This window comes from Chelon labrosus, assembly GCF_963514085.1.
Source record: "Chelon labrosus genome assembly, chromosome: 7".
NCBI classification, from domain to species: domain Eukaryota; kingdom Metazoa; phylum Chordata; class Actinopteri; order Mugiliformes; family Mugilidae; genus Chelon; species Chelon labrosus.
In genome coordinates, this window is record NC_140343.1 from 19951103 (window position 1) to 19972730 (window position 21628).

Consider the following 21628-nt stretch of genomic DNA (forward strand, 5'->3'; position numbering starts at 1 on the left):
CTTCAACTAACTCATTTTCATAGAGTCTCATAGATTCATTTTTTATGAATACATACAATCCTTCTAAACGCGTCCCAAAAAAATGAACCACAACTCCCAAAAGCCACCGCTTCAAATATTTGCTGGTAATTGGTTGCAGCGCACGTAAACTTCCTCGTGCTGGTCTGCGTGTGGCTTATTAATCCCGTCAATCAAAGACGCTAAATCTGGACCAATCAGCTGCGGAGTTTCCCTCTGCTGGGCGGGGCTGCAGCGCTTCCTCACACAGCAGGTTTGTTTCCTGGTCGTTGCTAACAACCTGCTGCCTGCAACTTCACCTGCCCGCCGTTCGCTCGTGCACTGACGCTTTCCAGCTGCGGTGTCCTCGGTGTGTGTGTGTGAGGATGGAGCCGTGTCGACAGTGAGCGCCAGTGCGACCCTCCGCTCCGTGCCGGCTGCATGGTGCTCCGCGTCTCTCTGCCTGCTTTCCGACGCTCGGGGTTGCAGTCTGGCCTCCAGCCGCGGCTGCGAATTAACTTCATCTCTCCTCGTCGCCTTGCTCTGTTTATTTTATAAAGATGGCGGTGAAGGGGACACTGTAAACTAAATGACTGTCAGAAACATCGCCTCCATTTGTAATATGGTGAGTAACTCGCTGCTCGCGTTGCTATCGATCTGCCTGCAGCCGCTGTGTTGAACCTGGTGTGTGATGATGTCGCCTCCTCCCACCTTGCACTCGGACACTGGCGGTGCTCGGTGCAGGCTCCTCGCGGCGAGGATGCACGGTCAACGCTCGGGTGTCCACTTTAGCATGTCTCGGTGCAGATGCAGGGCCTAAGGCTTCGGTGTGTCGCAGACCTGCTGCTTCCTTGTGGCTCTGGCATTGTGTGTTTTGCAGCCTGGCGGGACGACAAAAAAAACTGTGTGTAATTTGTGTAGCTGTCACCGATGATTGACAGGTGAATGAGGCAGCGCGCTGCATTTGACAGCTTGTTGTCATTGCATAATGTGATGATGCTGCTGCTGCTGCTGCTGTTGCTGCAGAGGGCTGGTTACATCCTGGAGCAGGAATCCGCACTAATCTGTGTTTACGTTGCGTTCAGGGGCAGTGAAGAGAGGGTAAGACCAGACTTAAACGGCTCTGACTAATGCCACTGGCCTCCGCTTTATTTAGACCGGATTCTAACGTCAAAAGCCTGCAGTGTCAGTGTCCTCACAGGGCTGCCGGAGTGCACACGTCACACTGTTGTATTATTCCCTGGTGGGTAGTGTACCATTGTGTACATTATTGCAGGTATATTGGTGTACGACACGTCTGCTCAACATATAGGACTCATTTTGGATGAATGTTGGTTGACATTAGGGTGTTGCAGTATCTCAGCTGTCCTGTAAGTGAATTGACTCATCTGTGTCAGCCTCATTGTGTTGTCAGTTTATGCGGTTTGCAGTGGACCTGTATAATATACACCGATCAGCCACAACATTAAAACCACTAACAGGTGACATAAATACCATTGACCACCTTGTGACAATACAATGTTTTGCTGCGAAATGTTTGGACCTGGCATTCGAGATATGTACCTCCCACGTAGACCAGACCAGGCACCCACACCCCATAGCAATGACACTCCTTGATGGCAGCAACTATCCCCAGCAGGATGCAGCCTGACACAGACACACACACAAAAACGGTTTAGGAACAACTAAAAAAAAAACATGAAGAACAGCACAAGGTGATGACCTGGCCTCCAAATTCACTAGATCCCGAACTGATCAAGTATCTGTGGGATGATCCATAGAGGCCCCTCCCCTCAGCCCATAGGACCCAAAGGCCCCCACTAACAACAACAGCAATTGCTTATGTAAGCAAGAGTATCAGTAGGTAGCGATGGTGTATGTGGTGTGTAGCTATGTGCAAATACGCACATATTGTACACGCACACAATATTAGGATGTCATACTGTATGTCATACAGTAATACATTTTCACACACGGGGCGTCAGGCCTGCAAAAAAAATCTGTAATTTCTCAGATAATAGTAATAATATTGTATAAAATGATACGGTGATTTTGTTTTTCATTGTTGTGCTTCAGAGAAAACTCATTTTTTTTAGCTGCAAATTTGAATATTCCTTCAGACACAAAGGTTTGTGGTCAGGAGCCAAGTGGAGACAGAAACGTTTTAATAGACACACATAATCATTTTCACTCTATTTCAGTTGTCCAGGGGTTTTCAGACATTACTGTAAAGTGTATTATTCAGGTTAACTTCAGTCATTTAAAATCAAATCAGAAGAGGTCTCCAGCTGTAGACAATCATAAGAAGAATACAGAGTAAATGTTCTCAGCATGCAGGTGTCAGGGCTCCTCATAGCTTCTACCGCTGTGCCTGATTATGCCGTTATGATTTTTTTTTTCCTTTTTTGAATTAACAATGCCACCGCCTGCTGCTTATAAAGAGGAGCTCATATTCCAAAATGTGGCATCAGGTGTCAGCGGGTTCGTGTGGATGTTCCATCAGTCCCTTGGTAATGTTTTGTTTCGATTTTTTTAGGTATGATAATTGGAAATAATTGGCGCGACAATTACGCGCGTTCGCGTGTGCATGTACGACCCAGCATCTCAGGCTGGAAGCGGCACATTAGACAAAGAGTTATTCACAGTCTGCTTTGACAGAGAGAAATGACAGTCATTAAAGCCTTCCCCGGACTAGATTGTCTCGTGTTCATTTGACAAAGCCGTGTTTCATTTGAAAAATCTTTGAGCTCTGACAAGTGAAAAGACTCTGACAAGAGATAAGTGGGCTCAGCAATCAGAACCAAATACTCCTGACTTTTGACACGGGTCCACCTCTGTAGACCGTATCATTTTTCTGCTTTGACTGGACTTTTTTGTTGTTGGAAGCCAAAGGAATGAAGAGGAGTATATTGTATTTTATGAGAATCTGAGACCTTGAAATATGACAAAAGGGTTTATTTTTATTAATTATACTGTATTAAAAAGAGGCTTCTCGTCATGTCTGCCTTGTAGCTACAGTTGGAAAGCTTCAGCAGCCTGTTGGTGCACCATTTTCATATTCATTTGGCTGCATACACACACTAGATTAAACAAATGAGGCTTTCATGTAACCCTCCGATCAGCACAATTGAGTGAACTGCTCTATGCTGCTGCTGCTGCTGCTGCTGATGTCTCTTGTTTTTATCCTCTCAGGGCACCAATGCCTCTGCTCTGGAGAAAGACATCGGCCCGGAGCAATTCCCAATCAATGAACACTACTTCGGATTGGTCAATGTGAGTATCACTAAATCCTCTCATACATTCACAAAAAGTCCAAGCCAAACAACACCGGTGTCATTTTACAAAACAAACTGCCACGGGACTGCGGTGAGTCACGGTGTCCTCAGCTGGACAGCAAGTATTGAGGGTGAGAGTGTTGTTTGGGAGTCAGGAGGCCAATCTGGGGATGTTCTGTTTCTCAGCAGTGGAGAACATTGGGATTTTCAACTAGCTTATTGAACAGATATTTCGAAATAATACCGCAGTTGTTGTTTTTAACAGTTTCCTCTTTGTCCTGATCTCAGTCTCTGTGTGTGTCCCTGGCTTCCTCCCTCAGTTTGGAAACACATGTTACTGTAACTCCGTGCTCCAGGCGCTCTACTTCTGCCGGCCTTTCCGGGAGAACGTGCTGGCCTACAAAGCCCAGCAGAAGAAGAAGGAGAACCTGCTCACATGCCTGGCTGACCTCTTCCACTCCATCGCCACGCAGAAGAAGAAAGTGGGCGTTATCCCGCCCAAGAAGTTCATCTCCCGCCTACGGAAGGAGAACGGTGAGATCACGCCACCTGATAAAACCTTTACCAAGAGGTTATTAATTACATTGATTGATACTCTCACACACAGTATACACCAATCAGCCACAACATTAAAACTACTGACAGGAGGAGGTCAAGGTGTCTTTATTTGTCTCCCTTGGGAGAAATCTGTCTTGGGCAGAGGGGTCTGCTGCACACACAACACATTCAACACATTCCACTCATGCACCCAGGCATGAATAACATTGACCATCTTGTATCAATTCAATGTTCTGCTGGGAAACTTTTGGACCTGGCATTCATGTGGATGTTACTTGGACATGTAGCACCCACCTAGACCAGACCAGGCACCCCCACCCCACAGCAATGACACTCCTTGATGGCAGCAGCCATCCCCAGCAGCCTGATACAGGAACAACTCAAAAAACATGATAAACAGCACAAGGTGTTGACCTGGCCTCCAAATTCACTAGATCCCAAACTGATCAAGTATCTGTGGGATGATTCACAGAGACCCCTCCCCTCATCCCATAGGACTCATGAGCCTCCACTAACAACATCCTGTTGCCGGACACCACAGGACACTCTCAGAAGGACCATGTCCATTCTCTGATGAGTCAGAATTGTTTTGGAGGCACAAGGGAGACATACACAATATTAGGAAGGTGGTCATAATGTTATGCCTAATCGGTTTATACATGTTCACAAACAGTCATGGGACAGGAATTTGTAACTTTGTGTCTTGTTATAGCAGTAGTGTTGGCTTTAAAGCAGTCTGAATACTGGAGGTGAAGAGCAGGTGCATGTTGGTGGTAAGGTCATTTGCAATGGAGCTGACAGAAAGCCAGACTGTTCTCTGTCCATATTGAGGAAGCTCTTTATGTGAATGAACAATGCAAACTCTGTTGGGGCCCAACTTTGGTCAGCTGGACGTTTTTTTTTTTTTTTGTTGTGTTTTTTTTCTTGGTGCCCCCTCCGTCCCTCACCCACCCTCAGTCCTCCACTTCTCAGTCCTCCACTTCTCAGTTTTCACTATACAGATCTGTCAAAACTGGAATGTGCAGGGATGTTTGTGTTATCAGCCAAGCCTGCTGATTATATGTGTGTGATCTATGGTAGTGAGAAAGGCACACGTGCAACTAGTCACTATTGATTCTGGCTGGTACCAATAATCATCTATCTGAATAATTGCATCTGTGCTTGTCAGGATGTCATCAGTGAAAAATAGTCTGTTAGTGATCCACACTGCCTTTCTTTTTTCACCAAAAGAGCATGAACCCTTTTCTATAAGGACGTCAACAAAAGCTTAGCGGACACAAACTTGTCTCTTGGAAAACCCCTGAAACGTTTAGAGTTGGCTAATAACACGTGCTGCTGTTCGAAAGAAGAGATCTCGGAGGATGTCTGATCAAGAATTGTTGATTTGCACGAAGCTGGAGAGGTTTACAGAGACATCTCAGTGAGTGTATGTATTCACCAGTTCATAGTTGTTTGTCCATGCCAAATGTCTATAAATGGAGAGGATTCAGTACTGTAGCCGCTCTTCCCCAGAAGTGTGCGCCCAGTTCAGATGGATCCAGAAGCATGCAAAACCCCAGAGTAACTGCTAAATGCTTAAAAGTAACCATGAAGCTTGTTGATCACTGGTAAATAAAGCCAAGGAGTTTATTAGAGGCCATGTTTGTGTTCAACACTCTTGGGAAAATACTTTGGGGACTGATGGAAGGTGTTTTTTTTACATATTGTTTGTCATGAAAAGGTTATATAAACATCCTCCTAAGGGTGAAATACAGTGGAGGCAGCATCATGATTTATAGCTGGTTTACTGCTGCCTAGATAGGACAGCTTCCCACCATCAAAGGGAAAATGAATTTACAAGTTGATCAGTGTGCGTTAGAGGATGACGTCGGTGTGGCCGTCCAGCTGAAACTCAGTAAAATTTGGATGATGCAATATGACGACGACCCTAAACATTAAAGTAAACTCTAACCCTGCAGAGATGCTGTGGAGCGACTGCAGATAGCTGTTCACACGATGCACTTTAGCTGAAGCAGCACAGGGAGGAAGACTGATGGAAAGTTCCTCCTAAACATGTTGCATGCCTGATCTGCAGTAGAAATGCTTGTTTTGAGTTTAGGGTTTAACATTTTCTGTGTCCTACACCGCCATCAGCCTGTTGAACAAGGGGGGAAATGGTTAGCTTGGTTCAGGTTAAAGGCAACTGCTAGCACCTATGAAATGCACAAATCTAATTTGTCATGGTTTATGTTAATGGAAGTAAGCAAACAGCAGAGACTCCAGGACGCTGTTGTTCCAAATAAGGTATAAGTTGCTTTAGTGATGCCAGTGGTCAAAATTTCTTAATATGGCTCAAGATATTTAATTATGCTTCAGTGGAAACCTGTGAGCTGGGACATTTATCATCTGCTTGATAGTTTTTAAGATGTCAAAGATATCTAAATTGTTTAATAGATTTATGAAAAGGCCTGGTATGGGCTAAAAGTGGCAGCAGTATAAGGTACAAATATTATCATTATTATTATTATTGTATTGTAATCAGAATCGTCAAATAATCCGTATTAATTTGCTCTGCCAGATCTGTTCGACAACTACATGCAACAGGACGCCCATGAATTCCTCAACTACCTGCTGAACACAGTGGCTGATATCCTTCAAGAGGAGAAGAAGCAGGAGAAGCAGAATGGACGCCTCAAGAACAACGGCACCGCTGTCACTACGGAGGCCGAGACCGAGAACAAGACAGAACCCACCTGGGTTCACGATATCTTCCAGGGCACTCTGACCAATGAGACGCGCTGCCTCAACTGTGAGACGGTGTGTGGTGCCTTGTGCATTTTAATTTGTCTGTGTTGTTATCTTCTGTCCTTGGCCCTGCCAGACCCTGTGTCACCCTGAGTAAGACATCTATCGTTAATAAGTCTGAAAAGGGGATTAGCGCTTTGCAAAGATGGTGAAAGATGCATTGAGCATGCCTGGCAGGCTCTGACCACCTACTTGACGTCAAGGCTGCCAGAGCCTTTGTCCTCACTGTTTTAAGGGCAAGAATTGGGACGGGTTGCCCTGAACAACCCCTGCCAACACCAAAGAGCTGCACTGTGCAGATACAAAAGCTACTCAGTCAAATAAGCATTTCAAAGCCCTGCAGAGTGTTCATAGGTGTGGGCGTGTGGTTGTTCTGTCACAACTCAGCAGGTTTATCCTCACTGACTCAAGACTCAAAGAAAATGACACTTGAGTTACATTAGTGTTTCCCACACTGCCTTTCAGGTGAGCAGCAAAGATGAGGATTTTCTGGATCTTTCTGTGGATGTGGAGCAGAACACTTCAATAACGCACTGTCTCAGGTAGTTTGGAAATATTATACTTTCAATCATAGCCGAAGAAGATGACCCTACTTACTTTGATCTGAGTCAGATTGAACAATTGAGGCTCCTCTTGTGGCATGTTCTTTCCTCCAGGGACTTCAGTAACACGGAGACTTTGTGCAGTGAATACAAATACTACTGTGAGACATGCTGCAGCAAGCAGGAAGCACAGAAACGGTCAGTAGAGAAGCACAGCTTACCACAAATCTTAGGCGTCATTGAGCAAAAACACGCTCCTCTAAGTCATGTATGCTTCTCTGCAGGATGCGAGTGAAGAAGCTTCCCATGATCCTGGCACTGCACCTCAAGAGGTTCAAGTACATGGAGCAGCTGCACCGTTACACCAAGCTGTCCTATCGCGTGGTTTTCCCGCTGGAGCTCCGTCTGTTTAACACGTCTGGGGATGCAGTCAACTTGGATCGCATGTATGATCTAGTGGCGGTGGTGGTTCACTGTGGGAGGTACGGTATATTGATAACGATCCTAAAATAACAGCATGTGTCATGGTGCAGGCACACTTGATATATAAAAAGGGTTGTGTAGATAATGTATCGTCAGGTTTTTGAAAAAGAAAACATAAAAAGCTATTATTATATAATATTAGCTTATTAGCATTAACGTAGCAGTCAAACATGTGCAACCACACAGTACATAGCAAGCCAGGTTATATGTCATTATGGAGAGATGAAGCGGGTGAAGAATGAACATTTGTTGAGGAAACAGGAAGGTAGCAGTCTGGTGGTTACACTCCAGTAGTGATGGTGTCATAGACGTGAATCTCAGACAGGTAGGTATATAGTATATAGAATGACAGTGACAAGAGAATAATTAGCCGGGATAAGACTGGAAAATACTTCAGCTGACCTGACCTCCAAATTCACCAGATCCCAAACTGATCAGGTATCTGTGGGATGCACTGGATCAAACCTGATCCACAGAGGCCCCTCCCCTCAACCCATAGGACCCAAATAGTGACTAAGTAATTGAGGATAGACTGATTTTCACAGCGTGGGGAAAATAGAAATGAGAGAATAGAGCAACAGACGACATTCACTACAGGGGGACAGATCTTCTTTGTTGAACTTTTGCCTAAGCTTCATTACCGACTAGTCCAACAACCAAAAAAAAAAAAATACCAGCTCAGTGTCTGTCTTGCATTTCACAAAGCTCTCACCAGCAACTAAAACCAGTTAAACCGGTTCCCTTGGATATAAAGCACATTCAGCAGCTGTTTAGCTTAACATAGCAGAAAAACCGGAATCAGCGAGCCTACTCTGTCTAGAGGTCAAGAGAACTTCTGCACCACCCTCTGTAGCTTACCAATTACACTTATCTCATTAGAAACTAGAAAAGTATTTGTTGGGGTTGTACCCGACCAGGCGTAATCACCTCCTGGAGTTTCCTGGAGATGGGTTGCCTGACAACCTCATGACTTAAATACGTTTCCCAAATGGTCTAACTATTCTTTGAATAAAAACAAAAAGCTGTATGAATGCCATGCACATAGCTCAGACTTGGTTATGAGATACAGGTGGTTGTCTTCTCTTCTGCATTGCTGCTCAACAATGGCCTGAATGTCTTTATCACAAACATTACATCATGCTAACTCCTCAGACTGAATTTGATCTGGATCTAAAGGTGGTTAGGCGTTAATCATTAAAATAAGAAGAAATACTGCTCTGCCGGCTGTAAGTACACAATATTAGGAAGGTGGTTTTAATGTTGCGTCTGGTAGACGTATATGTGCCAAAGTGTAGTTTATTTTGTACAAATGACAAGAAGCAGGAAGCTTAGAGCAGCACAGGCAGTACAATGTGGGGGTCTGGAGATCGAAACATCTGTACAATAGAGAATGACTGTTTGTCTCTTGTCTCCTCAGTGGACCCAACAGAGGTCATTACATCACCATAGTGAAGAGTCACGGTTTCTGGTTGCTGTTTGATGATGATATTGTGGAGGTGCGTCACTCTCTGCCTGCTCTGTGTTCCTTGACTCATCTGTACTGTTTGCTATTGTTTGTATCACCAGTTAACCCCATCCATACCTCTGTTGTCCAGAAAATTGATGCCCAGGCCATTGAGGAGTTTTATGGCCTTACCTCAGACATCTCCAAGAACTCTGAGTCAGGATACATCCTCTTCTACCAGTCCAGGGAATGACACTGGGGCTGGATTGGTGACACAGGAGAAGACTGAACAGAAGAAGCCCTTTTTTTTTTTTCTTTTTTTTTTAACCTTCAACCTGAAAGTCCCAGACTCCTGCCGTCTCCTTCACATCCTGCCCCCACCCTCCTCCACGTCAGACTTCTCTAACATATGTGCCAATCCTCTGCCCCAATCTCACCCTCTGGGTTTTACCGTCATGCGTCATCTCCCTCCCTCCCTCTCTCTGTCTGTTATTTGATTCTTGTCTTTTAGTCACCTGCATCTAGACTGCACTTTAAAACAAAAGCAAAAACGCTCAGCAGCATGACGGAAACGTAAAGGCGTCACATCGAGCACAGGCTTGGTGTTTGTACTGGGAGAATCCCGTAGAGGTGTTTCTCTACTACAAACCTAATGAAGTGAAGGGTCTAGTGCACATACAGACGGTTGTCAGAAATTGTACTATATCATTTATATGTATATACAGTAAGGTCTACTGTCATGATGTGCAACCCAGTCATAATTCCCTCCATTAGGGCTATTTTTCCCTTCACTGTCCAGTCCTTAGGTGTGAGTATATTCCTGATGAATGCATGAGAGGTGATTGGAGCCAAACACTGTTTTAATACCTATAGAGCGATTTCATGCATTTCTAATGGTTTTGAAGCAATATGTGAATGAAGTCACAAGCTTAAAACTACCTAAACCCTAAACTACGATGGTGTTGTAGGTCAAAACAAAACAAAACCCAAAGCTAGGGGAAATATCCATTATTAAAATATAAATTTGTGATTTATTTTCTTGCACATTGTCAAGGAACTACATGGCTTCACTTTGTAAGGATGGATCAATCGCATCACAAGATGCCAAATGCGGAGTACTACAGTACTGCAGTAGAAGCCTTTTGTATTTTCTCAAAGCAGATTTTTCTCATAAAGTGACCACTTTAATCTCAGAAAATATAATATACTCTCATGCACGGCTTTCTGTTTTACCTACAGTGACCCTCGTGCACCATCAAATTTTATCCGTCTGTTTGTGTAAGTCGGACCAGTTGTGATCTAGTACTCCAACGCCATCCAGCTGAGCCACATCCTCTCAACACTACACAGGAAAAGGAAATCCTGCTGTTTCTCTGTCAGGTGGATCTCCACTTGAATCACCTGATTCTTTGTAATATTTTTATTCACATCAGAAAAACCCTATTTATTGAACTTAACCTATTTATTACTGTTATTTGTGATGCTGACCGGTAGATAATGAAGGCGCGTGTGCTTCAGACAGCTAGACTGGCTGGCTGAGCTGTGAAGGACGTAGCGTATGTAATACACTACTGGATAGGACGGCTAAAAAAGAAAGGGTTTTATCAGTTCAGTGTTCACATGTTGAATACAAGGACAAGAGACACAACACACAACTGCCTAATCTTTTGATTGACATGAAAACTGAAAATCGTGCAATAAAAGGTGACATTATCCGATGTGAACTTTCCCTGTAAGATTATAATATAGTACATTCAGTTGTTGTTGCTGTTTTTTTAAGCAGCTGGTCTGATCCCAGTGCTGTGTTTTATCTAAGTACAGGACCCCCGTCACCACATTGAATACACTCTACCTGCTGGGAAGTTAGCTACTACGTCCTTTCATTCATCTTTTTTTTTTGTAATCTTAGATATTCTTTTTATTCCATTTCTACATTGAACTACAGCTTAGTAGTTTTCCCCCGGTTTGTCTCTGATGACGTAAATTGTGTGTGTGACATATGTAGCAACGTCCTAAATCCTAAAATCCCATAGATTTCAAATTCAAGCGTCAATGTTTGTTAATACAATATCCTTTGTACTATGGATATGTACCCCAGGGTTTTTTTGGTCGGGGCCCTGTAGAATAGCGCAACATCTTTTTCATGTGAATGACATTCCTGTTTGCTGCACATCGGAGGAAATGACCATTTCAAACACATTTAATCATAAACAATAGATAGGAACAGGATTCATTTGTTAGTTTTGGTATCTTTGTCTATAACAGAGAGGCAGAATTGAAAGTGAAAACAGTGTAACTGGGTTGTGGGTGCACTTGTCTCCGCTGTCTCGTCTGAGTAATCTGTTACTGGGTGCAGTCACAAGGAATACGTGCCAAACTGGAGTCAGTACTGATCTTGCAACGGAACATTATTTTCTTTGTAAAGATACGGCTGTACATATATATTATGTAGAAAAACACTTCTGGAAATAGGAACATATTTTTTTTAAAGTGACGATCTTAAAATGTAAAGACACTCGCGGCAAAGGTTTTAGCTCAATGCTGACCACTGACGAAGAAATACTGTGCTGTTTTACAATTTCAAAATCGGTTAGAGGACTGTGTAAAAGTCTCCATCAGTCACGTTATTGCCATGACTGGGTCAACTGAGCCAAGGTAGAAAACAGTGGCATGGATAGTGAGTCCCGGGGGAGAGGAAAGAGACTTTTTAAACGCGCTGATCTTCCATTAACACTTATGCACTCGCCCTCACTGAGACGCTCAGTCGTTGCACTTGGTCTTATGTATCTTACTGTGATAGGGTTCTGCCGAGGACAGCTCGGGTGTCCTGCACCAGGTGGGACCTGACTGAGCTCGTGTGAGGGAAGCAGGAGATGAATCTGAGTCTCCATTTGCCGGTTAACTGAAAGTGCACTTTATTAGTGATGAGCTTCAATGCTTTAACAAGACGAGCCACAGTCTAACACACTCGCTTTGAGTTTTTTCTTCTGTTCAATAAAATGATTATTAACTAACTTGCTGGAGTGTTTTATTTTTACTGCTGTGCTGCTCCTTGTTTGTGAATGATTACTAATGATTAACAGTGACATTTGGTAAAGATATTCTTGTGCCCCCTGGGATGATTTGTAATAACTCATGTCCTTCTGACTTTGTCATCTAGCTATATAATACGCTAAAAATTAAAAAGTCTTCAAAACTTAAGCTTGTGTTCTCATCTGCCACATTAGCATGCTAACATACTCAGTTAAGATGGTGAAGCTGATGAACATAACTAACATACATCCCATGGAAATAGTTTGCTTTCTTTGAAATGTTAAAACAAGTTAACACTTTATTAAAGTCGTGCCTTCATGCCACAAAATTACAATCAGGGGTTCTAGATGAAGATGAAACCTCCTTATAGAGTGACAAGAGGCAACTGTCTTATTTAAACTGACATCCAGGGTACCGGTGTTGTCTTATTGGTATTGAAGGGCCTTAAGAAAATAAGTTTGTGAGTCTTACAAAGAATTAAAAAATATTTCCATATTATTTGAAATGAATCATTCCATTGTACAGAAGTTCATTTAAAAGTGGCCCAGATTTTAACTGCTACTTCATCCAGGACTAGCCACCCCTCGAGATTCAGCCCCAGAGTAGACCACTGAATATCCAAAATAAATAAATAAATAAATTAGCTGCAATCGGAAATTAGCTGCACCGGTTTCTAGCTGTTTACACAACAAGCAAGTTCCTCAAACTTCCCACCAGTCCCCTAGAACTGAAGAAGCTACTCAGATGAGTGGTGAAACGTCTTCTCAAAAAACTCTACAAGTACAGTTGCCTTTTTTAAAACCCTTTTTGGATATACCTGGATGACTGAGAACCTTCACAGACATAGACCACTGAATGCAAAGGTAAGAATACCCAAGTTTTATCATATGATCTGCAGGTGACTCTTGGTGTCAAAGTTCATGTGCCTACAATCAGAAAGAGCATAGAAATGTGATCGTCATGGGAGTTGTACCATGTAAAAGAGGAAAGTCAGAAAAAAATAGTACACCAGTCAAAAAATAACTATTAAAAATATAGATCATAATAATAGGATGAAATAATAAAAGAGCAAATATTAAAAGTACTGTGACATGGGGTGCTGTGGGAACAGTTAGGATAACCAGTGACAAGTTTTAAATCATGTGCAACCACTAAGAGCAGTTTTGAGCTGTCATGGTATCTGATTGCTCAGATGTTGTTCCTGATATTGCTCAGGATTAATGCAGCTTTCATTCATTCATATGAGATATTACCTGAGAAGCAACACGTGTTTTCTAAGATTTTAGATTTAAAATAAAATATTTGAAATGATCTAAAACAAGAAGGTATAGTGGAGACTTCTTTAGCAGAGGTTCAACTATTGTATATTTTTAGACTGAATGGGACGGAGCCAGTAGACTATGAGGATCTGGTAATAGAGAAGATTTGGGCCAAAGGTGTGTTTTGTGTATTTCATCTTGATTGGTGCAACGTCATTAAAACTTTCCTGGCGTGTTATAGTAAAAGTATGTGGATAATTATTGACAAAAATATGGTGTGAAAAGGCAGAAGAAACGTTTTACAGAAATTGCTGGCTGAATTTGATTTAAGAGACATAGTGCATACAAGGTATGGAGAATCACAGCTTCATGATTAGGCAGTTAAGTCTTGGCCTCAGATTTGTAATATAGTCACACAGAAAAATGAAGAGAAGATAAATGAAGACAAAAGAAGTTAATTGTCCTATTGAGACATTAAATAAAAAACACAATATTCAACCTGCTGTCAGTCAATAATGTTTTGTTTGCACTTTGCACTTTCATCTGAGCCACAGCAGCCCATACATACATAATATGATGCTGCAACATTTGCAACAGAAATGTGCAGAACTGAAGATGGAGTTTTTAAAACCAAAAAATAAATAAAAAAACGAGCATATGTAGCACTCCATTGTTCTTTCTGTCTGTCGCTGCATGTGCGTCATCATTTCCACTTTGCAGAGCTTCAGAGAACACCAGTGAATTACAAATGATTTTAATAACGCATTATTAAAATAATCATCTGCATCATTAGCTCACCACATCAAGACTAATCACTACCGGCATGTTCATGCATGATAAGCCTACTGTATGTTAGATTAACAGATGAATCATCTATGACAAACATCTGACGGGTTAGAGAGATGTGATTTGTGAGTCAGAAATGTACACAGCCGTGTGTCCAGAGTCATGCACATCCATGTGAGATGTGCGTGAGGATGGTAGGAATATAAGTAACTTGGGAAGCTCACTTCATGTTACCACAGAGTTACCTTGATAATGATTGCTTGCATGTGTAAGAATGTGTGTGCCTGTATGTGAAGTTACACATATTAATATTATAGATATGACTCCTATGGGTTAGTAATGGGAGTGCAATATATTTTTGCCACACAGCTCTCACCTGAGAAACACACACATATGTGTATCTGTCGGATCTTTGGTCTTGTTGCATCAGTGACAATCATAATATAACATCAAACTGTGCTGAGCTCAGGCTTCCCAGTGGTCAAACTACCAGTTGATTATTGTGTTCTGAGGCCCAACGGGGGCTGCTTGTCTTTTCTGGTAAGTGGTTGTCAACTAAGAAATTAAGATGCAGGGAAAGCCCACATGTGGTCTCAGACATGATACTGACCTCTCATTGTGTTTCTATGAAAAGATCCCAGTCCCTTCTGAGAAACGCTTCATTTCCCACAGAGTGCTGCACAGAAAGACACAATGACACACACACACACACACACACACACACACACACATTTTCTAATCCTTTGGTCCTAACCATCTCAGCTAACCATAACCATGTAACTTGTACACTAAAAGGCCCCACAAGGACAACATGCCCCTGCAATGTTATTCTATGTATTCTGCAGGACACCACAAAATAATAAAAACAAGAACTTATACACACACTGATGTTTTCAGTTTCTCGGAAGACATTGAAGGTCTCCCGAAATGTGCTGATAAGAGGCCATTTTTCGCAAAAACAAAAAAAAGGTGTGTGTTTGCGCTAGCAACAGGAAATAGAAATCCAGTGAAAGTCCTTTGTGAACAATGAAACCTGAAGAGAAACAGAAAAAAGACACATGTATGGATAAAATATCACCAGGAAAGTAGTTTCTCATTAGGTTTATATCACTTTTCTTGGACTAGGAACTTACCTGGCCTGTGGTTTGAGCCTTCTTCCTCATTTAAAAACACATCTTGTAACTCCCAGCCTGAAAAAAACATATTTACAGATTTATACATTTACATATTTAAAGTTGTATGTGCAACACTTGTGTTTCATATATTTCACTTGTGTTTCATTTTTATTAGCCCATTTTCCAAGTAATACCAAATAAAATTCTATTATGCTGCCTGGAGTCCTTAGCTATGGCTATTTTGGTAACAGCTGCACTGGAAAAGACCTAAAATAAACTAATCATCTAAAAATAGATGTGAGGAATGCCCTCTACCTTCCACTTAGTCCATCCGGACATCTCCTTAACTAAACAACCTGCTTTTACTACTGTTACTCTGTTCATGACATGTTCATGTCCACAGTCCCTCATATATCTCCCAACAGACATAAATGTATCTGAGCTGGATGTTGACATCAAATCAAATCAGTATGCTAAAATGGATAATTAGACTGGTAGTGCCAGACGCTACATTTGGATTTTAAATGTTGAACTGCAACTTTCAGACTTTACACAGTCCTATCTGGAACATTTTTTAACCTTGCACAGCGTTCCAGATGTTTAAATAACATAGTCACTCAACAGTAAACACTGTTGTCCCTTGACCTAATTTTCTATCCAACACCTCAGTAACTGTGTATTGGTGTAAGTGTATCATGAGCAGACAAGGATATTACTTTTCTCTGTTACTCCAACAACCAGATGGCAATGCATGGTGAGTGTGGATGGTCTTAGATAAGATTTTACCATGTCAGGGACAAATATTCTCTTTTTATACAAGCAGCACTGGTATAGCCAACATACTTAAGTCCTTTATGAATTGTCAGATAATTTTTTTCAGCATTCATGATACTAACAATTTTGTGGTCATTCCGCTTTTTTTGCATTCAACCAAATGTGAGAAAACAGTGCATGCTTTCAGCTGTGTAGAGTACCAAACAACCTTTTATTCCTAACAACTCTGCTGCCTGATTCCAAAGAATTCCATTTCTATCAAGGACACTCAGAAAGCTAAAAGCAAAACATAAATAAACAATTTCCTTAAATAAGTCTGAGAATTGGGGCGGGACAGTGGCGTGGTGCTTAGCACTGATGCCTCACAGCAAGAAGGTTCCAGGTTCTAATCCATGGGCCGACTGGGCCTTTCTGTGTGGAGTTTGCATGTTCTCCCTGTGTCTGCGTGGGTTCTCTCCGGGTATTCCGACTTCCTCCCACAGTCCAAAGACATGCTGGTTAGGTTAATTGGTGATTCTAAATTGGCCGTAGGTGTGAATGTGAGTGTGAATGGTTGTCTGTCTCTCTGTATTAGCCCTGCGATAGACTGGAGACTTGTCCAGGGTGTATCCCGCCTCTTGACTGATAACAGCTGGGATAGGCTCCAGTCCCCCAGCGACCCTTCACAGGAACAAGCGGTTACAGAAGATGGAATGTCTTTTTCAGTGATGATACTGAATTGGGCTTGCAGGAAATCTGGAGGATTTCCAGAGAAATAGAGGGGTGACAATGTTTGGGATAAACAACTCTTAACTTTTAGTAGCAGTCATATTATAGAAAGTAGTAACATGTATGAGAAAGAGTTTAGCAGATGATTTGTGATGTCTCTTTTCTCTGAAGACAGTTATGGGCTGAACCTCTTTAGTAACTTACATTCAGTTCTCATAATGTAAACAAAGGTGTTCCACAGGGTTTAGTTCTGGGACAACTTTTTCACTGTGTATGTTAACAGTATAGATGTTTTTCTACTATAACTACACATCTCTGTAGATGCCACTGTTATTTAACACTACAGTTATTTCTGGACCTAATGAAGGTATTTAGCACAGACTTAAGAATTAATTGTAAATGCTTAAAACATAAATTATTGCTGTTCCATCTTCCGACTTCCGACATTCACTCTGTAGAAATAAAACCTGAGTACAAATATCTGGGATATTTGTCTTCCTGTCTGATATTGCAAAAAAATAAAGTTAAGACTTTTCTTTTGAGGCAAAAACACCCCCAAAACATTCTGACTTATCTCTTAGCACACATTTAAAACAATGGTGGCGTTACTATCTGGCTCATGTATATATATATATATATATATATTTAATGCACTTTGTCTCTGAATTTTCATAATTTTACCATTTTTTTATATATATATTTATTTGATGCTAGATTATTATATGTGCTTATCTGAAAGGCAGTGCAGTTGTATGGGAAAGGTTTTTGATAAGACTGAAGTGGAAAAATGATCACATTGAGATTCAATCCTTTGCATTGCATTTTTGTGTCATTGTCCTGTTGCTATTTATTGTTGCATAGCTGTTTTTCTGTTTGGCAGCATTTGTTTGTTTATACAGATGCACTGTTGATCTCCTATTGTTAATGATTGAGTTCTTGTTAACAACAAATGAGAACAGCTCCGGATGAGGGGCAGAGTGACAATGAGACTGTTAAGATTTGATTTATTTTATTTCAGACATTTTTACAGCAGTGACTTTAACCTTTTCAGCTGTGAGTCATTATAATTATGTTTTTATCTCTGCAACAATAATGAGGGCACAAACATATCTATAGTCCATCAGTGATTCTTGATATAACATACCAAGCTCCAAAGGTGCACACATATGGTAGCATTTCACATTAAATATGTCATTGTGGTAGGAATATGTTCGTAGCTCAGCAAATAAACAATGTTTTCTTCATCTTAAAATACACCTGTACTTCTGAAGCACTTTCCTTTCAGATACGAGGACATATTAACTGAACATTTTCTGGCCTCGAATGTGGATGGTTTCTTAAATGGACACAGGAAAAGCTTCCTTTAAGCTTTTTTAACCAAATTATCTCAGTTTATTTTATTGCCTTGTACTGATGACACTAGTCGGCACAGTGGCGAGGTGGTTAGCACTGATGCCTCACAGCAAGAAGGTCCCGGGTTCAAATCCATGGGCCAACTGGGTCCTTTCTGTGCGGAGTTTGCATGTTCTCCCTGTGTCTGCGTGGGTTCTCTCCGGGTACTCCGGCTTCCTCCCACAGTCCAAAGACATGCTCATTAGGTTAACTGGTGATTCTAAATTGACCATAGGCGTGCATGTGAGTGTGAATGGTTGTCTGTCTCTCTGTGTTAGCCCTGTGATAGACTGGAGACTTGTCCAAGGTGTACCCCGCCTCTCACCCGATGACAGCTGGGATAGGCTCCAGCAGACCCCCGTAACAGGAATAAGCGGTTACAGAAGATGAATGAATGAATGAATGATGACACTGATGAACAGAAGCATGGTGAAAGGTCATGACCTTTTTTAGGTTAGGAGGACCTACTGCAGTATTTCTTACCAGTCATGTTCTCTAATTAGGGTTTTTTCTTCTTTTTTTTTTCTGGGAAAATTTGCTCTTTCTGCTCCATCACTATGACTATGGAGAATAATTTGGGCATATGACATTGACGAGGTGCTGGACATCACTATAGTTTGTTGTAGTAGTAGTTCTATAGTTTCAGGCGACCTAAGCCTCATGCATATATCATCTTCTGGAGCATGTTTGTCCTACAGGTACATTTAAAAAGTTAGTTAACTGAGAGGTTTCCCATCAGTTAGAAGACATTCATTATTCATATGGTGCTATTAACATTGCATTAATTGCATTACCTCTGGTAGAGTAAATGTGGTCAAGTCCTGCGCTCAAATACTTCTACTCCACTACATGTCATATATTGTACATATCTGGTACTTTTTAATACACTGCAGGTTTTAAATTCCAAATATCATTCCAATACTCTACTATAATGCTCATATGATTACATAGCAATGCATGAATTGCACTATAACCCTTTGAAATTTGTCATTCCATGTGTTTTTGTTTCATTAAGTAAAATTTTGTAACATAACATACTGTTCTTCTATTATTATGCACTGTACTTTGTAATAAACTGGTCTGCACTAAAGTAAATTATAGTGTTCAACTGCCATCTAGTGGTGCAATATCAGTGCTGTTGGAAACTGCTTTTTCACTATAAACACACAAGGTTGACACATCAGCACATTCAACCAATATTCAGTCATCCATAGTTAAACATAAATTATTAAAATGATTCACAAAACACAATACCACCTTATGGACACGTCACTGTAATCTTCTAATCTCCCTATCTGAATTCAAACATCCTCTTTTCTCTAAGATGTTAAAAACACAATCTCTTCCTTTTAATTTTGCTTTTCACCAGAGACATCTTAATATCCTTGCATCACACACACAGAAATAGAGACAGCGTCAGTCAGACACATGCTAAGACAAGCTTGTATAGTCAGTCAGTACAAGTGAAGCTGTAAAGACACGTGGAGGTCAAACCTCAGTCACAAGAAATTATTGCAGCCCTCAGATCCATTATTCTTTCCTTCTTTCTTTTTTTCTTGCTTCTTTTGTTGTCACTCACTCTCACTAATGCTCCCTTTCGTCCGCCCCCTCTCGAGGGTGGGGGCGTTCATCTCAGAGGCCAGTCGAACACAAGACTGGCGCCAGGTTTGATCGCGTCTTTCCATGAGAGTATCAAATCTAAGTGTAACAAGCCCCAGCGGAGCAGTAACCCTCGAAACTCACACCTGCATGTACAACGTCCGCTCTGCCAGTGCTACTCTGTAATGTAAATGGATGGCTGCTATTCGCATTAATCATGGCATCCAGATGTGTTTTTATATGGAGCATTCCAGCATCCAGGAGAGGGCCCATTTTGGAGGCCAAAGAGCAGGTTGAGTTCGCCTTCTGACAAAGCGGGCCACGTAATTACAACTCAGATTGACATCTTTATTTAACATCTGGGAGATTCTCCATCTGAAGTGTAAATAGATTTGTCTTTTCCAAGACACTGACATCTCATTGATCTCCTGCAAGAAAAGGTCACGGCAGCCCTTGAGTCTGTAATGACGTGTTAAAAACGTTCTGTGGAAAATCATGAGCATCATGAAGCAGACCGCTTCACTCCCGTCACTGCGTTTGTGTCTTTTAAAATCATGAAAGGAGGTGGGACTCATAGAAAGCAGCTGCGGTAGTTTCATGAGGAAAATGTTCCTGTTTGACTAGAGGTGGGTGTTTTCTGCAAGTCTTTATCTCGCCCAGTGACCCCTTACGTCAAGAAATTACAAGTTAATCAACCCAATCATCAACATTTGGAAGAAGATGACAGTTTTAAACAAATGAAAATCATTTGACTTCCAGATACTCCGATTCCTATTTGCCTGTGAAACCCAGATGTGCAAAGAATGACAGAGTAAGAAGAGGAAACAGTCTGGACAAATGTCTGCACTGGGAAAAAGAGAGTCCAAATGTGAGGTCGTTTTTCTTTATTTGATATGATATCGATTATAGAGAAAGGAAGGAAGTATTTATCCATGGTATCTCTGGCAGGGGATTTGGTCACTTGATGTCTGATTTCACTGGAACTGAGAAGGAGATCAGCAGTCACGCCTGTTTGCTTCTCAGCGTCCATTGGGCTGATGCCTGCAGCAAGCCCGTTGCTATGACCTCACACACTGCCTACTGCCAAGGACATCGCCCTTGGGTGTTGCAGTGTGCCTGAAAATGGGAATAAGGAGGGTGGAGTTTGGTTGTCCATGTGGCGTACAATTATTCACGCACAACATTGCACTGATGTATGAAGCCACGATCATGAGGGCTCTGTCTTTCTCTCTACCTCTGTTTTGTCCCTGCCGTCATAAATTGTGTAGTCCTCATGTGAAAATCCTGCATCCCGCTCCATTCCAGATGTGTTTAATGGCCTCTCTGAGCCACAAATAGCATTGCCTCTGTTGGAGACACGGAGGCCTCGTCGACCTGCAGTGGCTCATTGACACCACTATCTAAGGGCGACTCCATATTGCGATCGGCTGGTTCGTATTTAGCAGTTGTTTCTTTGATTTGCTTCATTCCTTCTGCCCTCTATTTTAGTGTTACTTTTGATTTACACACCGCCGTCTGGTCACCCATAACCATGTCATCGTGTGCTGTGATATACAGCCCCATTAATATTCCCCCTCCAGCCTGGCTGTGGGATTCAGGGGTGGGCACTCATCATGATCAAGCTCCACAAACTCGGCTCTTGCCAGCGTGGAGCACATTGAAAAAAAGCCAGAGGAAATATCATACGGTCCAGCAGGGTTGAGTCAGGTCTCCGCCACAAAACTGGAAGCTTTAGCTGGATTTCCAGATGTCGGTCTGTCTATGACCTCCAACTTCTACTTCAGTTTGACTGTGAAGATTTAACCTTTGGCACTTTCTGAAAATTTGTCACTGTGGACACAAATTAAACTGCACTTTGATAATATTTGCTACCAGATGA

At 41.8% G+C, this 21628-nt stretch overlaps 1 protein-coding gene across 1 annotated transcript; it reads left to right on the forward strand.

Annotated features, from left to right (window-relative positions):
• The first annotated feature begins 256 nt into the window (after nt 1–256).
• Nucleotides 257–12181, forward strand: usp46 (ubiquitin specific peptidase 46). Its single transcript, XM_084548592.1, has 9 exons — nt 257–622; nt 3190–3270; nt 3593–3806; nt 6388–6626; nt 7080–7156; nt 7271–7354; nt 7441–7638; nt 9057–9135; nt 9235–12181. Exons 1-9 carry the CDS (start codon nt 587–589, stop codon nt 9334–9336), a joined length of 1110 nt encoding a protein of 369 aa, XP_084404718.1. The 5' UTR covers nt 257–586; the 3' UTR covers nt 9337–12181.
• The last annotated feature ends 9447 nt before the right edge of the window (nt 12182–21628 follow it).

What these genes read in the sequence shown, in the direction of transcription:
- usp46 (XM_084548592.1), top strand. Translation starts at nt 587, where the DNA reads ATGACTGTCAGAAACATCGCCTCCATTTGTAATATG. An exon ending in AAGCAGGAAGCACAGAAACG is followed by an intron (nt 7,355 to 7,440) that starts GTCAGTAGAGAA and finishes GCTTCTCTGCAG; the next exon opens with GATGCGAGTGAAGAAGCTTC. An exon ending in TTGATGATGATATTGTGGAG is followed by an intron (nt 9,136 to 9,234) that starts GTGCGTCACTCT and finishes TCTGTTGTCCAG; the next exon opens with AAAATTGATGCCCAGGCCAT.